Below are 27,040 nucleotides of genomic sequence, written 5' to 3'. Positions count from 1 at the left end.
AGAGGATCAGCGTGATAATAACCGGCGAAGAATTTGACTCCAATATCGCAAACACAATAAAATGTAAAAACAATTCAATACATTTGTATATTCAATTAGCCAAGTTTCCTACATTCACATACATACATACATATGCGCATAAGTAGATACTATCACATATTGTACTTCAATACTATTCGATTGTTGTTTCGCTGCCCCTGCCTCTGCCACCACCGCCTCAGCGGTTTGACTGCCACATTTATTGTTTCGTATTATTGCCAAATGAACTTGTTATTAAGCGTTTCTCACGCTGATTGGTGGTAATTTTCTCGATTCTCAAATAAATGTACGCCATTCATTTGCTAATGCGCAGATGCCGTGCCGCTGTTGACGCCATTAAGCTTAAGCTTCATTCGCCCACCTTCAAAGTCACACATTTGGGTCATTCTGATTTATTTTATTTTATTTTATTTTTTTCTTTCCTTGTAGGCGATAAAATTTAAACTCAATTTCATATTTTAAATCACTTTTTTCATTTAGCTTTTTTTTCTTCTCACCCTGCTTCTTCTAACCGTGGCCGCGTACGAGTAATTGTTGCCACTTCACTTTCTTTCATTAGTTAGGCGATAATATTAATTGTTGCTTGCATAATTAAAATTTAAAATTTGCATGTGGGTACAAACCTATTTTTGTACTTCATGAAATAGTTCGTGAATGTATTTGAGGCACTAATTCTCACGCTTCGCTTTTTGTAACTTTTTTTTATTTTGGCCGTCACTTTTTGGATAAGTTTTTTCCGTCTCTATACGTACCTACTAAGACATCTGAAACTCATTTAGCATGCAGGTCGCGAACGGGTAACGCAAATTAATATTTTAAAATAAATAAAAAAAATAATTGACGCGTACACTTCTGTTAGATGTTTGGCCGAACTCCTCCTCTCCTATTTGTGGCGTGCGTCTTGATGGAGGGGCCTATAAATGGAGAGACCTACAGTCTCAAGCCGCCTTCGTATGGCAAATGGTTTACTTAAGAGGAACTGTTTCACGGGAGAAATACTATTGGAGGTTTGCCATTGCCTGCCGAAAAAACTTTTTCTATTATTTTGCTGTCTCGAACCTACGCACTGCCGAATGTCACGCACCTACCCATTCGATTACGATGGCCGGCGACTAACCAACTAATTTTTTAATACATTTTTTAATACACTAACAATTGGCGATTTGAGTAGATGATGAGTGAATCCAAATAAGGAGGAGCTTATTTGAAATAAGGCTTACGAAGTTAACTTCTTCGCCTTGCTAGTTTCAGTTTCAACCAACGAGTACCAAACCACCATAACCCCATTTGGACTTCCGAAGAGGGATTAATGGAACAGAGAGGCAATTCAACTGACGAAAGCTGGGTTCAGTGTTTCAAATACATCTTTTGAATTACAGAATTCAAGGCTCTCATTGAATAGACTTTTCCTCTACCAGGGTCAGTCGAACGAGTTTTTTCGGCAATTAAAAGTATTTGGAATGGCCAGAAAACCAGCTTAAAATCAAAATGCACAAAACTAACACCTAGTTTGATACAGATACGAGTTTGTTTGGTGGAAAGTGTTCTATATGTCGTAATATTTTGCGAAAATGGAAAAATAGAGTAGGCAGATATTTTTTTATTTAATTTTATAACAAATAAAGTGTTCCCTCAATTCATTGCACAAAAACAACAACAACAAAAACACAAAAAAAAAAAAAAACAACAAAGCGCGGCTTAAAAACTGAGCAGCGTTTTATTTCTAATTTTAAAAAATTTAAGGTATTTAGTACTTTGTCGGGTATCCTTTATTATAAGTTACTAGCATCACCCAGTGGGCTTCGCACCACCATACATAAAATGTTTTTTTATATCGCAAGAAATTTTTCATATTAAGTTTTCTTTATAAAACTCGTAAAATGTTTAAACAGTTGAATTAGTTGATTTTTTTCATTCAACATACTTTCTAAAGATGTCACAATAGCCTTTTCTGTACTTTTTTAAAATTTGATTGTGGTGGTCACCTATATACAGGTAAGGTGAAAGAGCCGATAAAACTTGTAATTAAACTTTGATTCTTTAATTTCCATTTCAATTTTTTACGCTAAATAAATTATGCTAAAATAAATAAAGTTAAAAATGTTTTTCCAGTTCCTTGAATGCTCCAGTTTTTATTATATTTTCGCCCAAAATTAATATTAACATAATACACTTACAACCACAACAGTACAACAGAAACGCTCATAAGCGGCTGTGTATTTGTTATTGTTTTTCCCATACAGGCATTTCGTATGAGAGGAAACCATTACTCACATAAAATATCATAACTCAGGAACGGCTGCACCGATTTCAATCAAACTTCACACAAACCACCTTCTCAAAGATAGAAAAGAACTCTAAAATTTTTGTGTCAATCGGTTCTGCGGTTCTTGAGTTATAAGATTACCAAGGAAATGTAATATATAACGACAACTTGAAATAACATAGGATCAGCAGTGTGGTTAGGAATTTCAGCTGATATAAGGCTATCGATTTGATCCGGAGTTATTTTATGTACCAGCCAAATTAGTATATGTGCGTGCGGCAATCCCCTTTTCTGCCATTCGATGGAGCACATATGGCAACGCACCTCCCCAAATACATATAATATAATTTCACAATTAAATCCATAAGTGCTTTACATTTTTGCCGAAATGGATACTCATGTGGTTCAAACACATCCTAGGGTTATCCAGGTCCACGTTTTGGTCTATATCTCGAGACCCTAGTTACGGAGGGGCATTAAAAATACTCTATACTATAGAATCATCAGCAGCTTCCATTTGCTACCCATATTGTACAAACACATCCTAGGCTTACCCGGGCCCACGTTTTGGATTATATCTCGAAACCCTAGTCACGGAACGGTATGAAAAATACTCTATACTATAGAAATCATCAACAGCTCCCATTTGCTACCCATATTGTACGAACACATTCTTAAGTTATCGGGGTCCACATTTTGGGCGATATCTCGAGACCCTAGTCACGGAGCGGCATCAAAAATACTCTATACTATAGAATCATCAGCAGCTTCCATTTCCTACCCATATTGTACAAACACATCCTAGGGTTACCCAGGTCCACGTTTTGGATTATATCTCGAGACCCTAGTCACGGAACGGTATGAAAAATACTCTATACTATGGAAATCATCAACTACCCATATTGTACGAACACATCCTTAAGTTATCGGGGCCCACATTTTGGGCGATATCTCGAGACCCTAGTCACGGAGCGGCATCAAAAATACTATATACTATAGAATCATCAGCAGCTTCCATTTGCTACCCATATTGTACGAAGACACCCTTAAGTTATCGGGGTCCACATTTTGGGCGATATCTCGAGACCCTAGTCACGGAACGGCATCAAAAATACTCTATACTATAGAATCATCAGCAGCTTCCATTTGCTACCCATATTGTACAAACACATCCTAGGGTTACCCGGGTCCACGTTTAGGATTATATCTCGAGACCCTAGTCACGGAACGGTATGAAAAATACTCTATACTATAGAAATCATCAACAGCTCCCATTTGCTACCCATATTGTACGAACACATTCTTAAGTTATCGGGGTCCACATTTTGGGCGATATCTCGAGACCCTAGTCACGGAACGGCATCAAAAATACTCTATACTATAGAAATCATCAACAGCTCCCATTTGCTACCCATATTGTACGAACACACCCTTAAGTTATCGGGGTCCACATTTTGGGCGATATCTCGCGACCCTAGTCACGGAGCGGCATCAACGGTATGAAAAATACTCTATACTATAGAATCATCAGCAGCTTCCATTTGCTACCCAAATTGTACAAACACATCCTAGGGTTACCCGGGTCCACGTTTAGGAGTATATCTCGAGACCCTAGTCACGGAACGGCATCAAAAATACTCTATACTATAGAAATCATCAACAGCTCCCATTTGCTACCCATATTGTACGAACACATTCTTAAGTTATCGGGGTCCACATTTTGGGCGATATCTCGAGACCCTAGTCACGGAGCGGCATCAAAAATACTCTATACTATAGAATCATCAGCAGCTTCCATTTGCTACCCATATTGTACAAACACATCCTAGGGTTACCCAGGTCCACGTTTTGGATTATATCTCGAGACCCTAGCCACGGAACGGTATGAAAAATACTCTATACTATAGAAATCATCAACTACCCATATTGTACGAACACATCCTTAAGTTATCGGGGTCCACATTTTGGGCGATATCTCGAGACCCTAGTCACGGAGCGGCATCAAAAATACTATATACTATAGAATCATCAGCAGCTTCCATTTGCTACCCATATTGTACGAACACACCCTTAAGTTATCGGGGTCAACATTTTGGGCGATATCTCGAGACCCTAGTCACGGAGCGGCATCAACGGTATGAAAAATACTCTATACTATAGAATCATCAGCAGCTTCCATTTGCTACCCATATTGTACAAACACATCCTAGGGTTACCCGTGTTCACGTTTTGGCCTATTTCTCGAGACCCTAGTATCCGATTCTTAAAATTTTAAAACACAAACCATCTACTGAATAGTCCAAACAAAGCCTAAAAATTTGGTTTGGATAGGTGAGCCCGTTCTTGAGTTATAAGATTACCAAGGAAATGTAACTTCTTTTTATATATATAGATAGCTGGAAGCCTACATGGCATGAAGTCAACCAATTCGTTTGTGTATTCTGGACTAATTTGGTTCAAATAAGGTGTGAGTGACTGTAATTTGGAACAAAGCTGCTTAAAGTTTCATTTGAAAGAAACAACAGATTTGTTAATCAAAAAAATTTAATACTAGCACTCTTAAGAAAGAAAACTCGACTCAGCTCTCATAAAATTGTATAATTAGAATTTCATTTTTCGTTTTGAAACTTTTGTTACGAAATGAAATTTGTTTCATTAATTATTTTTTGCGCATGCGATCAAAATCGAATAAATAAAAACAACTCCTCCCGTTTTGGAAGAATCAGCACTCTAGGCCAGTCGTATGGATCTCTAAGGCTCTGTAAAAAAAAAAAATAAGTGTATAAGTCTGTAAAAAGCCATCCTTAAAGCATTCTCCCATGTATTAGCATATTCATAATTTGAGATTTTCGAAAAGTTTGCAAGTAAAGTGCGAACTTATAAGCGCGAAAGCAGACAGAGCTGAAGTTTATTTTCACAGCAGACACACCACCGTGATAAATAAAGTGACAGCTTTGCTGCCGTATGGAGTTGCCTGTCTCCCATCGGCCGCGTCTCCAGGTGGCGGATAGGGGAACGCTCAGCAGATATGCCCGGTAGGTGGGAACAAAATACCACTCGCGGTTTGTTTGACTATCACCAAGCTAGGATAGGCGGGCTAGCAACCTACTTATTCGTATCTTCCTAACGAATCGTCAAATTCACAGTCTCTGATGAATAATCGGAAACCCTCGTTGACAACTTTTGGCTATCGAATAAAGACTAAGATTTGGAACGTAAAAACTCTTAGAGACAACGATTGTCGACCCCTTTGACAGCTTGCTCTCCTTCTGAGCGCATACAACCGCATTGCAACTAAAGTAAAGAATCGCAACAAGGTTTTCAAGACGCTTGGCGGCAGCACTTGGGGCAAAGACAAGGAAATGTTGCTGTCGACTTTTAAAGCTATAGGCCGACCGGTTCTAAACTATGCCGCGCCCGTTTGTCCGTTTGTCCGCCTGGTATCAGTGATTCGCAGTGGACGAAGCTTCAGACCTGCCAAAACACTGCATTAAGGACCGCGACAGGATGTCTTTTGATGTCACCAATACAACACCTACACGATGAGGCCCTTATGCTGCCTGTTAAGGAGCATAACAAATTGCTCAGTAAACAGTTTCTGCTAAGGTGTTTCCGTAGGCCTCAGCCATGCAGACATCTGCTTCAGCCTGAGCCACCTCCCAGGCACATCAGGAGGCATTTCCTCAACTGCGTGGACGAGATCCTAGACAAAACAGACAGACAGCTACTGGATCGGACAGTGTACAGACAGGCCATAAACGACATTCATCGTGAGACTCTCACCACCTTCTTAAAGCTCCCGATCCCCGAATGCCGTGGTCGGAGTCCAACCAATCCCCATAGCAGATGAAGAGCTCCAGCTTCCTCGTGAGACACGTGTAACACTGGCACAATTACGTTGTGGATACTGCAGCAGGTTAAATTCCTACTTATCCAGAATCGACCCCGACATACTAAACATATGTCCAGCAAGTGAAGGCACCCAGCACGACACTAACCACCTTTTCACATGCCCCATTAAACCCACTCTTCTAACACCCCTCTCCCTCTGGACCTAACCCGTCGAAACAGCTAGTTTCCTGGGCCTACCGTTAGATGAGCTAGAGGAAGACGACCGGTGATTACGCTACACTGACAGGGAAAAGGTACTGCTACAACAACAACAAGAACAACCCTAATATGAACGCACGCCTTTTTCGAGTTGAGCGTGAAATACGACGCAACAACAACAACAACAACAACGCTATAACATTTCTATCCAGTGCTTAAACGAAATCGGATAGACCGATCAGGAGAATTTTATTCTGGAGAAGTTAATGGAAGTAATCACGAATCCGGAGTTGGTATTCTCTGACGCCCTATGCTCCTCAAGGACTTAAAGGAAAACATATACTTATATATATGTACATATATATATGCTATATTATATTTCAAGATTTTTCAATGACACTGTCCACCATCGCCATCTTATACAAAATCATCCAACAAATGGCGTATGGTTATAAAAACTAAAACTGTTTTTAAGTATGAGAAAAGTTTCCCACCGACTCGCCACCACAACTATTTGCTTCAATGAGGCGTCTTTATGCGGTGTAATAATTTAAGTAAAAATTGAAATTTAATTAAAATCTCTGCACCAAAAACCGCAGAGCAGCAGCAGCCATAAATGAGTATTACAAACATGCTTTGTGTGAGGCGTAGCCGGGTGAGAAAAAAACAGCAACACGAGGGAAGTAGACATCATTTACTTACGTACAAAACTGTACAACTTACCCATATAAAAATTTTTCTATATCATACACGTACATCTTTATGTGTATATGTGTGTGTGTTTTAGATGTGTGAAAATAAAATTGTGTGCAGTAGAAACGCAAAAAAAAACCCAAATCATATTTCAGCTAATTTTCGTGTGCTTTTTATGTACTACTGGGTGCTTTATGGCTGTCAAAAGCTTTCACGTAAAGACTTTTTTGTGCCTTCCGATGTGTGTGTGTGAATGAGCGTTTCTGCGTCAGTATTAGTGCACAGCAGTAGTAATATGTACAAATGTACATAGAAATCGCAAATGTTGTTTATATTTATTTCCACCATGGCAGCAGACATAAATGCGAATGGCAACAAATAAAGCCAACATTTTTATGATCTGTTATTAGCAATTGTAAATTATTGCATGAGCACTAAAAATTGCGAGCCATTGTCTGTCTGGCCGACGCACTGCTGCAGTTGAACGTAATATGTATGTACGCGTGCATGTATGTGTGTACATATGTAAGTAAGTTAGACAACTAGTCGAAGTGCAGATGGATACTCTCTACCTCTCTCTAAATATGTATGAATGCGTGAATGTGAATGAATGTGCAAATTCAAGCCAACAAATGTGGAGGCGACTGCTGGCAACAATGTGAAGCTGGTTAGACGATAAATTGGTAGTTAAGAGTTTTCCATTTTTTTTTTTTAACCTACACTCACACTCGGCCGCAGTAATGTACAGAAATATTTAAGCATTAATAATTTTTTATTGTGAAGAAAAAATGACAGACGTAGACATTCGATGCAAATTATGCGCGTAAAATTTACCTAAAATGATTCCAAAAAACACATAGACTGAAAGTAACTGTTACTTGGGGCGTTGGCGACTGTGCACCACTGTGTTTCACCATACACGCGCGACCACCATGGCGTATACGCATACTATTATTTTATACAGTTAAAGAAAATCGTTTCCCGTTGGTTATTTTTTTGTTGTTTTTGTTTTCTAATTATAAACTACTCATGCCACTTTGTTGTCTGCCACAATATGTATGTACAGTTTTAACCAAAACATAACTTATTTTATAATTTGCTGATGCTGCCTGCTGCCTGCTGCCCGCCGCCTGCCGTCTAGACAGTTAGTTAGTTAGCCAGTTAGCAAGAAGCCACAACCGCCTTTTGTGGCAGCAAAAAATATTTAAAAACAAAATAAATAAAATGCAATAGAAATCGTTGTTGCAAATATCTTTGCGGTTGGTTGCAAGCAACATCTTTTCAACATTTGGGGCATGCAACTGCATAATAGTTTATTAGTTAGTTCGTTCGTTAGACAATTGGTGTCTCTAGTTTCCAATGCTTGGTTTCTGCGTGCGGTGAAAAGTGCGCGGCCAACGTCTGCCACATAAAATGTGTCATCAATACAATAACAATGCCTAACTCGGGACAACAACGGCTTCACATTGCTGTCAATGCGAGCATTACCATTGAAGATACATAGGTGGCTGGCGCTTTTCTTTTGCTCTTTTACATACGATTATTTCTGCATAAATTCAGACACATGCGCTAACAAATTTCATGCATGAATGTGTTGCACTTTGGACGCATAAAAAACGGTTAGCCATTTGCTCTTCCTTAAACGTTTTTTTTAATAAGTTAGGTTTCATGATAGCTCACGAAGGAAGAGGGCGAAAGAGGAAGGGACAAAAGGTAGCGGTTAGGTAAATGGTTGCGCGAAGGCATGGATAAAGAAATTAAATTCGTACTTTGGGATATCATTACAGTGGGAAAAAGGAGGATAAAGAACAGGACAGCGAGAATAAGAAGGGAGTGTTGATGACGACCGCACGATGAATGAATTAACCACGTCATGCCACGAATGAAATTCATCAGGTGGCTAATATTAAGGACTATCATATCAGCAGCCGTCGCACCGAAGTGAGTGGCCAAATTTTAGACCCCCGAGAATAGGACGGCCAAGGAGAATGTGCTAAGATGATTCCATATCATCCGGTTGTTGTAGCAGCATAAATATTCCCCATATATAGGTCCGCCATTTAACTTCACGGAATTAAAAATGCTATAAAAAAGAAACTGCTCAATATTTTTCCAAACTGTTTTTTTTATTTTGAAGTACAATCCTTCCGGTTAATGATGGAGCACAACTTCATTCATATGGCTGCCTCGGCTAGCCATGCACCATCCCATACGATCGGTCTAATTTTTCAACACATTTTCGATTGTATGCGGCTGTATTTCAGCTATGACATCGCGTATGTTGGTCATCAGTGCATCAATTGTTGCTGGTTTGTTGGCATACGGGTGTACGCACGGTTTTTGGTCGGTCACGCGTTGGTTTGTCAATAAGCAACCCAGTTTCTCTTACTTTTTTCGCAAAGTAACGCACATACGCTTCATTCGGCGCTTTTCTTCTTCCCATTGCCGTACGTAACATTCTGCAACATTACCATGATTTTCAAAGTAATGTCGCAATATTTGCCAGCGTTCTTTGAGCGTATACACCACCATTTTCGTTCAGCGGAAGAATAAAACTAATTTTCTGTCAAATCAGATGACAGCTAAGTGTTACCATTCTTCAAATAATACCTAGTTCAAATCCGTAACGATAGATCGGCGGGCCCTGTGTATATGAGAAATGCTGCTGAAGTGACAGTCCTTGGCCGGATATAAATCCGGGTCGTTCCGGTAACGTAGAACCTACTGTCGTGGCAACGACATATCATCCTCTATACATCTGATGCGAAAAGGATTCGAAGTAATATCGAGTCTCACAGCATGCATGCCTCCCTGCAAGCAATGCTCAGAAGGGACATTTACAAATTTCGAGAGCTGAGGCTTTGTTAATTGTAGAAGCTACCTCGAGCGCCTGCGATCCACTCGAGAAGGATCGCGCATGTACTCACTGAGTTGATGTGAAACCCACCTTTCCAGCAGCAGATCACAGCTAGTCAAAGAGATTCCAATTGAAAACCAACATCCAAGTCTGTTGAGGTAAAAACGCAAACGTCTGATTCTTAGCCTTGCGAAGACTAGTCAACTGAGGTGATTTCACCTCTTTATCGTTAGTACAACTGGCGCAAAAGACATTTGGTGGATTTGAAATGAATAGTGGCCAATTAAGGCACCCAAAATTAACAAGAGTTGCGACTTTAATAGCCTTGGAAGGTTTCTTGACATGTTTTCTCATACACCTAAATTGGAGTGGCTCTAAGACCTCTTCATACTTTCACTGCATACAATGCCAGTGCTCTCACTAAGCACTCGGATGAGTTGTCTCGAAGGCAGCAGAGTACAGATAGTAAAGGAAACGGCCAGCCTCTTTGCGTAGAGAAAGCACCGTAAGAATTTTGTGATGAATGAAAAATTCACCCTAGATCACTAAACCTAAATCAGTGTTACCCTGTCACTAATCATTCGTCTCACAGACTACAAATTAAAAACAAGCATATTTTTATATTTCTTTTTTTCATTTCAAACAAATGAATGTAAATTAAGAGAAGTAAAGGGTGGTTAAAATTCAAGGGCCGATGTTGAATGTGAACCACACCTAAATGTTGAGCTTTTTCTGCATTTCATTTGATATTTTTTAATTTCTGACTAACTCACTTCTAACCATGGAAAGATATACAATCGAGCGACGCGTTAAAGTTATTAAGGCTTATTATGAAAACGGGCGTTCAAATCAAAATGCATATCGCGCACTTCGTGGTTTTTTCGTTCAATTTAATCGTCCAAGTGTGCCTACAATCGGAAAAATTGTGCAAAAGTTTGAGCGAACCGGGTCTGTAGGAGATGTGAAAACACCAGTGCATGCTCGTACAGCTCGTACTGTCGAAAATATTGCTGCTGTCCGCGATAGTGTGGTTGAAGAGCCGTCCACCTCAACTCGTCGTCGTTGATGAACATTATGCATAAAGACTTGCATGTACAGGCTTACAAGGTGCAACTGATTCAAGAACTAAAGCCTCTTGACCATTTCAAGCGTCGTCAATGGTCAGAATGGTAGCAGGAAATTACTAATTTTCGAAGAAAATCATCAGCATCATTGGACCTTTTTTCCCAAAAGGAGGCCGGTCAGGCAGTTACTGTGAATAGTGTTCGCTATCGTGAGATGGTAACGAGCTTTTTATGGCCCGAATTGGAAGATATGGATGTGGACGATATGTGGTTTCAACAGGACGGTGCCACACCGGCCCTTGAAACTTAACCACCCTTTATTATAATATTTCTATTTAACTATTTATGAAAGTTTTTCTAGTGAAGTGATGTGACGGGAATATGTCGAATTTGCAAGCCTGCAGGCGCACGTAGTCTATTAGACGAATGTTTAGTGATCTAGGCTTAAAACAACGCGTATGTACATATGTTACAAATAAGTAGCTACTTACTGTGTTCTTAGTGTAAATGCGGCGCTTGTTATACTCGACGGCAAATGTAGTCCTTTAATAATTTCCTGCCATAGTTTCTTATTGATGACTTCGACTAGGCCGCCACGCGCTATTACTAAATTATATAGCTCATACAAATCCAACACGGATTTTGCCATTATTGGTAAACGGTTGATGGGTGAACCTGCAAATGTAAGCAAGAAAAAAACGATAAAACAATTATTAAAAATATAAAAGTTTATAACTATCTAACCAGCGAACTATCTTTTTATAAAAATTCATTGTCTAACAAAATCCATATATGAAAATCCAAATTGCAAATTGTTTAGAAAAATTAGAGAAATAGCAAACATTTTTTAACACAGTTTTCTAGAAAAAATTTTATTATGAAGTATTGTGGCTTGCACAATTTTAATATAACCAAATTCAAGTTCCAAGTTGCTAAAAAATCCTGTGGACTTTTGTAATTTTTTTGCTTGACGGTGTTGGTGTTACGCATTTTTTTCATAAAACAAATGCATGATTTTTTTATTTTTATTTTGGATTTACATACACACGTGGTTTCTGTTACTTTTATAAAAGAAAAACAATAATGGGAATAAAAAAAAAAATAATGAACGTCCAATAAATAAATAAAAAAGAGTAAAAAAAAATTGTCAAAACTGGTCCAAATGTTGAGGTGCATCGTTTAATCACGAGTTATAACTTCTTCATTGTAGACCTTCAAGTAATAACATAGTTCTGCGTTTCTCGGGCGTTTTTGCAAATTTCATAACGGGACAGGAAAAATAAAATACTATCGAAGCTTGGAATAATTGTAGAACGGGCGCATAGTGCATATCCTAAAAAAGTATTTGTCGAGTTTCTTTACCAATTCGTCGTATGCGTCTTGTTGTTGGTGGTGAAAGAGCCTACACTTTTGACACACTTCCAAGCTACAAGCCGTTCCTTTATGAGAATATTTTTCAGCGGGCAGATGCCGGTGATGGCACATACGGCTGGCAGTTGGCAGGCTATGCAACTAGCAAACATCATTGAAGAAAAATTATAACAGCACTGACCAAACCAAAGACCGAAAACGTTTTTTTTTTTCATTTACATTAGCACAAAACAAACCACAGGATATGAAGTTTAGAAAAAAACAAATGATTCTGCAGAAAATCTTATTGGTGCGACTTGTCAGCTATACTCAAAGTGTTATCCTTCCCTTAATCACCAACCAAAGATTATAAGAACCAATGAAAACGTATGCAACCCCGACGCTGGTTGTAGTTGTTGTTGTGGGGTATATCACCGGTCGTTTTCATCTGGCTCATCAAAAAGTTGGCCCAGGAAACATGCTGTTTCGACAGGTTGGGTCCAGAGTGAGAGGGGTTTAGATGAGTAGGTTTTAAAGGGCATGTGAAAAGATGGTTAGTATCGCGCGGGATGCCTTCACATTCCCATGGCAGCCGATTTTACTTTAGTGGAATGACTCGGGTTTTTCCCGACCAAAGGGCTGCCGCCCAAGTAAACTAGCCTTGTCTAGTGAACAGTATCACCCGACGCTGGAGTTGCTTTTTGGCTATTCTACCTGTATAACCTTAAAACATTAGAAAATAAAGACGCGTCCTAATAGTAAATACTAATTATTTTCACAATTAATTATTATTTTTTTCCACAGCTAATTCTCTGATAAGTAGTTAACTACGGGTCGAAGATATTTATCTATAAAATACTATTGCATTTACATATATATATTTTATGAATAAGTGAGAAATCCTAACAGTAAATAAAAAAATAGAAAAAACACAATTTATATTTATTCTGTGCATACTTTGTTGTTGCAATAAAAAAACTGTAATAAATTCTTTTATAGCCAAGCAGCATAGACACACAGGCCGTAAATACTGCATCATGTCTGTAGATATCATACAAGTAGCGGAGCTAACAAAATGTACAAACAACAACAACAAATCGTAGCGAATCACAAAACATTTAGAGAAATAGAAACAACAACTCAAAAGATACCAACAACAATAAAACCAATGAAAATCAGTTAACACAAACACAGACAAATGAAAAATGAAATTTTAATTGCCGGCAATCAATTTAATTACAGTTCAATTATCATCAAATGATCACTAAGAACATCAGCAACAATAAAAACACCAATAGCAAACAACATGCTTCGAATCACACTCATCGTAAAACTAAAGAGAAAAAGCGGAAAAAAGAACGAAAAAACGAAATGGCACTAAATGATGAACTACAGCGACCAGACGGACGAACGAACGGCTAAGTAGTCAACCGAAAAACCTCTACAAGTATAGTACCGAGCTAACTGGATGACTGGCGTTAAACGATCAGTCGATCAGTTGATCAGTCGACCAGTCGTCTTTCTACAGTTCAACACAAAAGTATGCAACATACAAATCGATCTGATCGTAAGTATGTATGTATCGATTATCAAACGATCAGGCTGATGATGAGCACCGCGCAGCATATCGACGAGTTTAATTACTGGAAACGAAAGTGTTAAATGCTCAACTAGGCAGAACAACAGCAAAATTAATAAAACAGATTTATCTGTAAAGCCGGCAGCAACAAGCAACAAACAACAAATCGACAAAACACAACGCTGCCCTCAGCTACATTCATGAAATCAAAGTTCGACAGACAGTTGGTACGTTCGCTCAGTCGGTCAATTCAATTCACTCATTCAATTTTGGCCACAATAGATTGACCAATTGACGATTGGAGGGGGCAACAAGAAAGCAACAGCCAACACTCAAGTGAAGAAGATCGCGATCGTTTGTCGGTGTAACGAGGCTAAGATTGCGGCGAAACGTTTTGCATTTGAAGCGAATGGGAAACGATGCAACAAATCAGATGTACATAGATAGATATGGAAAGCCTTGGAAGCAGGCGTGTACGAGCGAATGATTGTTGCAATTGATAGCTGCCGCATTTGATGGTGAAATAAAATAAGCGGTGAAAAAAGTAAAACAGAAATTGAAGGCATATAAATGAATGGCATGAACGATACAGAAGGTGATTATGTATCGCAGAATCTAATCAATGTTTTCTCGCCTTCTGTTCAAAAAGTACTCGGAATATGTGAATAAAATTAAAACTGTTGATATTATTCATATTAAAGATGGTAGCACTAGGCCAGCAACAATGTCACGAGAAAAGAAGTAGAAGTATATTAGGTTTAGGGCGAACTATGTTGCACAGAGGCCATCTAGCTGGAGGTAGAAGCAAATGACGATGGTGCGAATGAAACGGTTTTTCGTCATTTCATTTTATACTGACATCCGGACTTATACGACAAAAGAAAAGAAGCATATCACCAACTTGTAATAGATTCACCTTGTTGATAGGCATTTCCTACAAAGTAATATTCATGGCAACCAAAAGCAGCACATATACATACATATATACACATATGCCCATTTCTGGGACAACGTTTCTATTTTTTTCGATTTCTATCTACATTGCTTTAACTCCTTGTTGTTGTTGTAGCAGTGCACTTAACCCTGCTAGTTTAGTGTAGACCACCGTTGGTCTTCGTCTAGCTCATCTAACGGTAGGCCCAGGAGGTTGGGTCCAGAAGGAGAGGGGTGTTAGATGCGTGGGTTTGATGGGGCATATGAAGCAATGGGTAGAGTCGTGCAGGGTGCCGTCACATGCTGGACATATGTTTAGTATGTCGGCGTCAATTCTGAATAGGTAGAAGTTTACAATGATTTGAGGGCATGCACCTGGAATGTCCGGTCCCTTAATGGGGAAGGTGCCTCCGCCCGGCTGGTTGATGTCCTCGTGACAGTAAAGGCTGACATCACTGCCATCCAAGAGATGCGATGGACGGGGCAAGGTAAGAAAAACATAGGACCTTGCGACGTCTACTACAGCTGCCATGTAAAGGAGCGCAAATTCGGTGTCGGATTTGTTGTGGGAGAGAGACTTCGTCGCCAAGTACTGTCGTTCACTCCGGTGGACGAGCGTCTCGCAACAATCCGCATCAAAGAGCGTTTTTTTAACATATCGCTAATTTGCGCCCACGCCCCGACGGAAGAGAAGGACGATGCGACCAAAGATTCTTTCTATGAGCGCTTGGAACGTTCCTATGAGCGCTGCCCCCGCCACGACATAAAAATCGTGCTTGGCGACTTCAACGCCAGGGTGGGCAAGGAGGGAATTTTTGGTCCCACAGTCGGAAAATTCAGCCTGCACAACGAAACATCCGGTAACGGACAGAGGCTGGTCGACTTCGCCGGGGCCCGAAACATGGTAGTCTGCAGCACCAGATTCCAGCATAAAAAAATCCACCAAGCTACCTGGCTGTCTCCTGATCGAAAAACGCGAAACCAGATCGATCATGTTGTGATAGATGGAAGACACGCTTCTAGTGTATTAGATGTACGTACGATCCGAGGACCCAACATCGACTCGGATCATTACCTTGTTGCAGCCAAACTGCGCACCCGCCTCTGTGCAGCAAAAAACGTGCATCTACCTACGCAAAGAATGTTCGACCTCGAAAAGCTGCAATCACAACAGACAGCCAGAAGATTCGCCACTCGACTCTCACTCCTGCTCTCAGAGAGTACTGCCCAACAAACCGGCATGCGCGAGCAATGGAGCAACATTTCTCGCTCCCTACGTACCGCCGCCGAAGAAGAAATCGGATTCCGGCGAGCCCGAAAAAACAATTGGTACGACGAGGAATGTCATGCTGCCGCAGAAAGAAAGGATGCTGCCTATAGAGCCACGCTGCGATCTTGCGCAACGCGAGCCATGTGGGATCGCTACAGAGAGCTGAAAAAGGAAGAGAGACGTAACATATTATCCGACAGAAGAAACGACAGGCCGAAATACGTGAGTGCGAGGAGCTTGAGATGCTGGCCAATAGGAACAACGCCCGAAAATTCTACCAGAAAGTTCGGCGGCTTACAGAAGGTTTTAAGACCGGGGCGTTTTCCTGTAAGAACAAAGACGGTGATCTGGTGACTGACGTACAGAGCAATCTTAAATTATGGAGGGAACACTTCTCGAACCTGTTAAACGGGGACAGCTGCGCATGTCATAGAGAATGTGAAGATCCCGATACCCCAATCGTTGACGACGGAATTGTCGTTCCGTTACCCGACCATGACGAGGTGAGAATAGCAATATCACGGCTAAAGAACAACAAAGCCGCGGGCGCCGACGGACTGCCGGCTGAGCTATTCAAACATGGCGGCGAGGAGCTGGTAAGGTGCATGCATCAGCTCCTATGCAAAATATGGTCGGATGAAAGCATGCCTGCCGATTGGAATTTAAGTGTGCTCTGCCCAATCCATAAGAAGGGCGATCCTGCAATTTGTGCCAATTACCGCGGGATTAGTCTTCTAAATATCGCCTATAAGGTCCTAGCGAGCGTATTGTGTGAAAGGCTGAAGCCCACCGTCAACCAACTGATTGGACCTTATCAGTGTGGCTTCAGACCTGGAAAGTCTACCATCGACCAAATATTCACAATACGCCAAATCTTGGAAAAGACCCATGAAAGGAGAATCGACACACACCATCTTTTCGTCGACTTCAAAGCTGCATTCGACAGTACGGAAAGGAGTTACCTGTATGCCGCTATGTCTGAATTTGGTATCCCCGCAAAACTAATACGGCTATGTAAGATGACGTTGCTCAATACCAGCAGCACCGTCAGAATTGGGAAGGACCTCTCCGAGCCGTTTGATACCAAACGAGGTTTCAGACAGGGTGACTCGCTGTCGTGTGACTTCTTTAACCTGATGTTGGAGAGCATAGTACGAGCCGCAGAACTTAATCGCTCAGGCACAATATTTTATAAGAGCGTACAATTGTTGGCGTATGCCGATGATATTGACATCATCGGCCTTAACAACCGCGCTGTGAGTTCTGCCTTCTCCAAACTGGATAAAGAGGCAAAGCGAATGGGTTTGGTGGTGAACGAGGACAAAACGAAGTACCTCCTGTCTTCAAACAAACAGTCGGCGCACTCGCGTATCGGCACTCACGTCACTGTTGACAGTTATAATTTTGAGGTTGTAAAAGGCTTCGTTTATTTAGGAACCAGCATTAACACCGATAACAATGTCAGCCTTGAAATCCAACGTAGAATCTCTCTTGCCAACAAGTGCTACTTTGGACTAAGTAGGCAACTGAGCAGTAAAGTCCTCTCTCGACGAACAAAACTAACACTCTACAAGACTCTCATCATGCCCGTCCTAACGTATGGCGCAGAAGCTTGGACGATGACAACATCCGATGAAGCGACGGTTGGAGTGTTCGAGAGAAAGATTCTGCGTAAGATTTTTGGACCTTTGCACGTTGGCAACGAATATCGCAGACGATGGAACGATGAGCTGTATGAGCTTTACGACGACATAGACATAGCGCAGCGAATAAAGATCCAGCGGCTTCGTTGGCTGGGTCATGTCGTCCGAATGGATACAAACGCTCCGGCTTTGAAAGTATTCGATGCGGTACCAGCTGGTGGTAGTAGAGGAAGAGGAAGGCCTCCTCTGCGTTGGAAAGATCAGGTGGAGAAGGACTTGGCTTCACTTGGTGTGTCCATTTGGCGCCGGTTAGCACGAGAAAGAAACGACTGGCGTGCTTTGTTAAACTCGGCCAAAATCGCGTAAGCGGTTATCGCGCCAATTAAGAAGAAGAAGAAGAAGTTTACAATATGCGATTACAGCATTCGGGCGTCCTCTCAATTGTCATATTAATTAAAGATAGCTTTTTATAAGATTTTGGGTGCTCGAAATTGATTTTAGGACTTACATTTATAGAATTCAATGTAGAATCCGAATCTGCTATGAACAATGTCGAGAAAAATTATTTCATGCGCATTATTGACCCATCCGAATGTATACATACATATATAACAGCACTTTTTCTAAACTTTATCACCCATCTTTACACTTTTCAATTGCCGATTTTGAAATCGCCTTAAACTGCTTTACTTGATCAAATAGATGCATTCAGAGCGATATATTTTTGGGCCAGTGCATTCTCATGGTGAAGTACGAATTGTTGCTCCACAATTACGGCGTGGACGTTTTGCGACGAATATTCTCTCTGAAACGTTTTAGTAAGCTCACATAATACTCCTTATTTACTGATTGATCATAGTTAAGCAAGCAATGGCAATTCAAAACAATGTTCGACAAAACACTGAATTTAGGTCGAAACATGTAAAATGACCATTGATCGAGAATTTCACAGCATTACTGATCGGAGGTGGCGAGTGGAAACTACTTGCGTTACGACCAGACAAATCTGGTCATCCTACAATCTGAAACAGACAAAACCCCTTATAAGTCTTTCGAAACACGAACTAACGTAATATCTCTTGTCACCGGCCACTGCCATTTGGGCACTCACGCACGTCGGCTCGGGGTTCCTCAAAACGACCTGTGCAGATACTGCGAGGACGAAGATGAGGAAGTATCGAGCAGGCATTTGCTGTGCAGTTGTCCCGGTCTAGCCAGAAGTCGACTCGCTCTTCTAGGCTCTCCAACAATTGACAATCTTTCAGTACTATCGGACCTGAAAATCGAATCTCTTACCAAATTCTCGAAATGAATTAATATCTTTCACCAAAATCTACGAGTATAATAAAAAATCTCGGTAAGGGAGGGAAATCATACAACATAATGAGCTCTAGGGCAACACAACGGACCCAACTTGCGGTCTATGTGGCACTCCGATGCGGGGTCACCCTTAAACCAACCAACCAACCTAGATTGAAATTGTCGTTTGTGTTTTGGCTTTTCGGTGTTTTTTTTTTTTTAATTTTTTTTTTTTAACCTAGATCGAAATTGTCGTTTGTGTTTTTGTTTTGTGGTGTTTTTTTTAATTTTTTTTTTCTAATTAAAAAAAATTGTTTTTTTTTAATTTTATAATTTTGTTGTAATTAAATGTTTTTTTAAATTTTTTTTTCGGTGTTTTTTTTTTTTAATTTTTTTTTTTTAACCTAGATCGAAATTGTCGTTTGTGTTTTTGTTTTGTGGTGTTTTTTTTAATTTTTTTTTTCTAATTAAAAAAAATTGTTTTTTTTTAATTTTATAATTTTGTTGTAATTAAATGTTTTTTTAAATTTTTTTTTTTAATTTTTTTTTTTCTAACTAAAAAAAAATTTTTTTATTTAATTTTATAATTTTTTATTTAATTTTATAATTTTTTTTTAGTTTAATGTTTTTTTTAATTTTTTTGTTTTAATTTTTAAATTTTTTTTTATTTTTTCTGTTTTTTTTTTTTCTTATTTTATGTTTTTCTGTTTTTTTATTTGGTTTTTTTTCGTATTTTTGGTTTTTCTGTTTTTTTTCTTTTTTTTTGCTTTTTTATTATTTTGGTTTTTTTATTTTTTTTTTCATTTTCTTTTTGGTGTGTTTTTATTTTTGCTTGCTATGGATTCCGTTGATTTTGGACTCGCCTCGTTATTTGTAGATCCATGTCCCGTCACCGATAATGATATCCGTAAGCATTTCTTGGATGCAGTGGACAAGGCTATATGATAAGTTGCGCTCAGAAGTGAAGACATAGAAAAATATGAATCTGAAAACATCTCACACGCGATTCGTATGAATGTGAAACTCCGAGTATTTTTTGAATAGCAGTTACTTACTAGCGATTTTTTTCTGTTTTTACGAAACGCCTGCCATTGCAATTGGTTCAATCAATCATGGCAGGCTACACAAACACCCTGTATGCGTATATACATAGATATGTATGTAAATTAGTGCATACATAGCAAGTACTTCATACAATAAATAAACGGTGTGCAGTGAAATTAAATAAAAGGCGTTCAGTTAATGGTCATAAAATTCAGTTTAATAAAAAAGTAATTTGTACACACGCGTTTTGCTTCGTATTTTTTCTATCTCAATCGTTTTTTACGACTTCGCCCCAGAGGAATCAATCAAACTACAAATGATCGACATGTTGATTGAATGAAAACGTTGTTGTGTTGTGATGTATTATACGACTTGAATGCGTAAACACGAGTAAAAAAAATACGCCTCTAGGCAACGGCAACGGGCGGCAGATCGATCAGTGCAGATCAGTGAAGAATTCAAATTCAAATAAAAATTGGAAATAATGTTGAGAAATAAAAAGTGAGAAATTACCCAACGATTGAACGTTGCTTGCATGCAATGGAGGCAGGAGATGAAGGTGGTGGCCAAACGATCGAAATGATCGAGTGATCGATGCAAGTTCAAAGTACTTAATACTCAAGCATATGAACAATCGCCTAAATGCACGATCCAACGCTGGAGTCCGATTTAATGATGCGCACAAAAACAAGCGCTGAATCTACATACATACATACATACACACATGCATAGTTAATAATAAGTAAAGCAGCTGGAAAAAAATTAATTGCATGTCAGATGGACTGCAAAGCAAGCGGTGAAGAAAGTGCGCCAAATAAAGAATTTTAATGAACGCAAACTTTGTTTTTTGTTTCGACGAAATAAAAATAATTACCAAATAGCATTTTTTTGTTTTTGTTTAAGACATTTGTCAAAATTTAAGTGCATACAAAAGAAATTAAATCAAAGATTGTATAACAGCGCGATCGTCGTTGACACCGTAGCTTATGATCGCTGGCGCCAAACCACAAACGAGTACCCATCGTGCCACTTATTGCATCTTTGCTTTCGTAAGAAAATTATTGTAGCACACATACGCATGGCAGAGGGGAGCGGAGTTAAAACTACATAAAAATGTAGAGTACCATAAAAATTATTTGGAACCGCATTAAAAATTTGTATAAGTATGGCTAACATTGCGCGTGAATAATGCAATAAAAGTCGGTAGTAGACAAGCAACACAAGCACAAACAACAATAAATAATCTCTAAGTGAGAGACATACGCGCTGATTGAGTGGCGGCGACAGACTATCGAATGCAGTAAAAGTGCAGCAAAAATTCCATATATGTATGTACAGAGGTAGAAGCAAAAATAGTGGCAATGATGACTATCCGCAATTGTGGAGTGCCTAAAAGCCGTCCCAGGCAAGTAGGTGCCCAACAGCCTGCTGCCCCATCATCAGCTTAATTATCACTAATAATACAATCAACACACTCAAAGCAACACAACGCAGTGTAAATGCATACATACATACATACACACACATATTTGTCAAATGCCAAGCGGGAAGTATGAGCCAGCTGTAGTGCATTGCCGCAGTTGGTTGCAATTCGGTTTGGTACTTTTCTCAGGGCCCCCACTAATGTTGCTCTGCATAAATGCAGGTATGCGTTCAATTAAATTATTTATGTATGTATATATGTATGTGTAAGCTCACTCATTCATACAAATAAAAATAATAACAATAATGCACAATTTTAAGAAAATCACTTCAGTTGCCAAGCAATACAAATTTGCTGTGTAATCATCTTCAGCGGCAATTGAGTCATCACATCGCCATTCTTTGTTTACGGCCAAATTGGTAGGTGATAAAATTATGTTAATCAAAAATTAATTAATTCATTATTTTGTTTTTATTCGCCGCACAAGTGGAACTCGAAATTGAATTGTTAATCAAATTAGGTTGCAGAGAAATTGTGCCACGTAATTGCTCACTACTGGAGCGAAATTCTGTATACGATGGAATATTGAGTGTGATGACAATGAAGCGATAACCGGAAAGGTATTTTATTGAAGTTGTAACAGGAAAAACCTTCCATATACATACAGTTTTGGTTCGTACAACAGAAGTGATGGTCTTTTACTGTTCCAATTCATCTTTAGAATACTCCTTTCTTCGGGATTGGGTGGATGGCGACTATAATTCGATCTCTGTTTTCTGTTAGGCTGAATAAATTTATGTCTATTCTAAAAAAACTCTGCCTTCGAAAACGAATGCTGACCTGACAAAACGGGCCTATAGCCTCTACAATGTAAATGATTTCTAACAAGCAAAAGAGAATGTGACTATGAGTGCGTTCCCAGGACAGTCGGTTCTACGTTACCGAAACGACCTGGATTTATATCCGGCCAAGGACTGTCACTCCAGCAGCATTCCCCGTATGTAAGTATGGGGAATGTTTATGCTGCTACAACAACAACAACAACAATGACAACAACATTATTATGAGTGCACAAATTACTTAAAGGAATTAAGTAAAACCAAGTTTTTCGCTACCTGATTTATCTAATGTAGAAAATATCTGACTTTTTCTTTGCAACCATTTTCGATACAGGTCCACATTGCATCGGCTGCGGCCTGTCCTATCACGTTTGCGGAAAATCCCTCATCTATCTGAGGACCAATATCTGGAACTTGCCAACGGTTTTCTCATAGCAACTAGTAACTGCTGCTGATGGTAGACTTATAGAAATAGATGTCAGAAATGTGTTCTGGGCAACAATGAAAATCGACTGAATACAGCAGAGATGTTATGTGAAAAATTGTATACTTGTGGCAGCATGCTATGCTGTGCTATGTTGTATTATGGTCTGTTGCGCTGTGTTATTTTATAAGATATTTCTGTTGAAAGCTTTCCATTTCGTATGGTTAGTGCTAAAATTACTTGGAATATTTTTCATTACTCATTTTCTTATGTCATGGGCTGTTATGCAATGACGTCCTATGTTATGTTATGTTATGATTGATATCAATTCTATTATATGATTAGTTATGTTATGTTATGTTATGTTATGTTATGGTATGTTATGTTATGTTATGTTATGTTATGTTATGTTATGTTATGTTATGTTATGTTATGTTATGTTATGTTATGTTATGTTATGTTATGTTATGTTATGTTATGTCATGTTATGTTATGTTATGTTATGTTATGTTATGTTATGTTATGTTATGTTATGTTTTGTTATGTCAAGTTTTTAATTTTATTGTATTTAATTTCTTTTCGTTACAATTAATTCAGTTTAATTTTATTTTAATTTCTTTTACTTACCGAATAGAAGATATTTTCAATTAAATAACATTACTATTTCTGCATATGTACGTGTTTCCCCATAAGTCAAATTAATTTAATTAAAAAATATTTCAATAACGTGTCTTTTCTCGCTTGGCAACACGAAACCTCAACACAACAGCTACACAAAACTACTAATTTAATAATGTTCAAGACACGAGTCTTCCCTAAATGCTTATAAATGTAACTGTATTGTATAATTTTCTTCCTCAACATTTGTACTCATGCCACTACATACATACATATGTATATAACATACATGCTATGTATTCTTAAAAATAATATTAAAATAATAAAATAATATTTTTCATGAACGTCTCGGCATTTACAGGTTCTATGGGCAACATATAAAAACCATACATTGAAATGAAAGCGTACAAGTGCGTTCGCAGCACACGGCCACTGAGCAGGTTTAAGTTTCCGTCATTTAGTCAATGCACCCGCACCCCAACAGCGCAGCCAACCATTGGCGCACTACAGCAACGAAATTGTGTATGCACAGTGTAAAGCAAAATTTGAACAATTTTCGATATGGAGTCTGTTTTCTAGATCTTTAATCTCTTATCAACTCAGTTTAATTTTCAAAACCAGAATATATATAAATATTCTACAAAATAAACAGAATTTTCACTAATATATATCTAGAGAAATTATTTAATTTTAATTATTTTGCGAGGTATTCAAATAGATTTAATAAAGTCAAACAATTTTTCCCAAAAGCAGCTTTTCTGAAACAATTTTTCACTCTGTGGACTCACTTGCTCCCACGCTTTGTGTATGAAATAAACAGCATCTAAAAACTTTATTGATTTTGACAATTCCAAAGCAGTGTTTGTAAGCTGTCCGCTTATGAGGGAACTAAAATGCCTTTGCTGAGGGAAAAAAGCGTACGCGCTCTGTTATGGGGAAGTTATTTGCTCAAGGGAGAAAACTTCAAAAAATCTCTAAGGATTTTTGAGCTACTGAAAAACTATTGAAAAAAGCTACATACAAGATTCGCTGGTAGCGAGTAAGGTTATACCTGATAAAACTGGTATGACTCACTATTGTCAGTGCTCCTAAATCTCTCTTCTTATATAAGGCAGGTTTTATTAAGCCGCGTTCATACCGAGCAAATCTTGTTGCTTCAAAATTGCGCATTCCCTTTTGGTGTTGCCCGTTGGCATCTCCGTTGCTTGCAATTGTCGCAGTTCTTAGGAGAACACAAAGGGTGTTGATAGAGCACGAGCATCATAAGTAACGAGTTGAATAACCAAATGTTTCCCTGTATGAACGCCTTTTAAGGAATACTCATTAAGTGCTTCTAAACAAATGTAATTTTTTGCAACTCTTTTCCAGCGCCACTAACATAAGCTTATTTATGCCAGTTGATTCATCTATTCACCTCTTGCTAATGCTTGGCGAATCGCAGACACCTTTTATTTATTCTGGGCTAAATAACTAATTTACGCGTACAATCCCATATTTAGCGGTTAAGCGAAGAAATACAACATTCAGTGTTTATAAATGAATACTGAAATTTTGTACGTCACTGTATGCAAATGCATACAAATATTAGCCAACACCTCCTCAAGTACAAAATAGCAAGCAAAACATATAACTTGGCACTGTTGTTGTTGTTGTTGCAAATGGAATGAGTAATAAACACAACTCAGCAACAAAAAAATACAACAAAACACATAAGTATAAAAACCAAAAACAAAAATATATTTCATTTTAGTTTATAATCTGTGTATTTCCTAGGTACGTCTGAACGTGTATTTATTTAATAATTTTGCCATTTCCATGCTTTCGTCATCTGGTTGTTTGCTATGCTTTTTTTTTGTGCTCGATTACATGCACATTTCTGCTCATACATACGTACATATTAGTATATATGTACGCATATTACTTGACTATTTTGAAGAATGCATTTAATTTGTTTGTGTTTACATTGCAAAGGCAACGAGAACTACGACAGCAACATCAACAATAACAATAACAAAAACAAAAGCAAGTGTTTTCGTGTTGCGGGAAGCACGAAAACCTCTTAGGAAAGTCACCACGTCCACACATAAAGGCAAACAAAAAACTGAAAAGTGAAACATGAAAACGAGAAGTAAATCCAGGAATATTATATTGCAAATGAATTTACCTGCTGCGGCGACAAACAAATGCATACATTGACACATATGTATGTACATATGTATATACGCGTTGGGTACAATCACCCCCCGAGGGCCGAAAGGCGCTCCAACAGTACCGGCATTTATTTCATTAATATCGTAAAAAGGCATTTGGTTACGTTTTACGCTTGCATATTAGTCACACGCACATGCATACATATACACCTAGCCACATATGTATGTATGTTAACAAATAAAGTCAGGCAGCTTTTCCTATTTGCCAGGTACGGAGTTCTTGATGGGCAATAAAGATGGGTTGGCCAAGAGCGGAAAGCCAAGAGCAACAGTAGACCAGATTGCCATCACCAACAACAACTTGTGAGCATTTGAACGCCTACTTGCCCAACAACAACAGTACGCCATCTGCCCACAGGATTTGCAAGACCGCAGCGACGACGAGTATGAGTGTGTGTGTGTGTTGCGTGTGGAGACCATGATGGAGCGTGCTGCTTGACTCGGGCTGAATGCGCTTCACAGCACTACGGTGTTTAGCGTTTTAATGCTTGCTATTTAATGTTATAGCTGTCGTCGCGATTTGTTTTAGATTTTTTTTTAACTTCAATTCGCTTGAGTTGGTTAATTGGTTGGCCAGCGAGGAGTTGGTTTTGTTGGTTGCATTTTTGACCACAACAAAATATTTACACAAACATACGCATGTATATATCATATGTACAAATATGTGTACATATATATTTAATAGGCATATTTACATAGACACAGGTGTGAGTGCGCCAGCAGCTTACTTACCTGATAAGGGGCGCAACTGCCATGAAAATAAAAATATACATATGTAAGTATATAGTATATTTCTGCATATGCATGCATGTATTACATACATACATATATATAAAAGTACATATGTACATGACTGCGTAAATATGTGGCAAGTCTGTCTGTGGGGAATTTAAATGCGGAATTTTATGTGTTTGCACTCCGTCACAGTCGATAAAAAATTGCATTCGACATTACGGTGACGTGCTGGACGACGGATGGCTGCTTGGCTGCTTGGTTGCTTGGTTTGAAGGAACGATGGATGGATGGATTGTGTGACTTTTTGTCGTTGCATCGCATGTGTATGCACTTTAACGCATACATACGTACTCATAAATGCGCATGTATCTTTGTATATGAGCGTATGCAAGTGCATGCAAATGTGCTCTTGTATCGACATTAATCGAAAACGTTAATGTATTTCGTACGGATATTAAACGCTTTAACCGCAAGAATAGCAGCAACAACAACAATAAGAACAACAGAAACACAAACAACTTGAATATATTAATAAGAGTAGCATTTCTGGTGAGGTATCGGTACCGGTGCATATCGGTTAAAGTGGCCTAAGTGTGCATATGTGAATACTTATACGAGAAGAGGGGGCCCTTGCAAGCAAACAAAGTGAGAACAAAAGCGATAAAGTTTATTATTAAAACTTAATTACATATTTTCGTGTGTGC

At 38.8% G+C, this 27,040-nt stretch overlaps 1 protein-coding gene across 2 annotated transcripts in view; it reads right to left on the bottom strand.

Moving 5' to 3' along the window:
- Positions 1-27,040, bottom strand: part of LOC128866739 (protein dead ringer) — a 157,105-nt gene that overhangs the window by 19,356 nt on the left and 110,709 nt on the right. For both annotated transcript variants that reach the window (XM_054107700.1, XM_054107701.1), the window contains exon 7: positions 11,461-11,644. In XM_054107700.1, coding sequence (XP_053963675.1) covers positions 11,461-11,644 — 184 coding nt within the window. The remainder of the gene's footprint in view (positions 1-11,460; positions 11,645-27,040) is intronic.

The sequence above is a fragment of the Anastrepha ludens genome, chromosome 6 (genome assembly GCF_028408465.1).
Source record: "Anastrepha ludens isolate Willacy chromosome 6, idAnaLude1.1, whole genome shotgun sequence".
Classification (NCBI taxonomy): Eukaryota; Metazoa; Arthropoda; class Insecta; order Diptera; family Tephritidae; genus Anastrepha; species Anastrepha ludens.
This window is presented reverse-complemented; position numbering and strand designations above follow the sequence as displayed.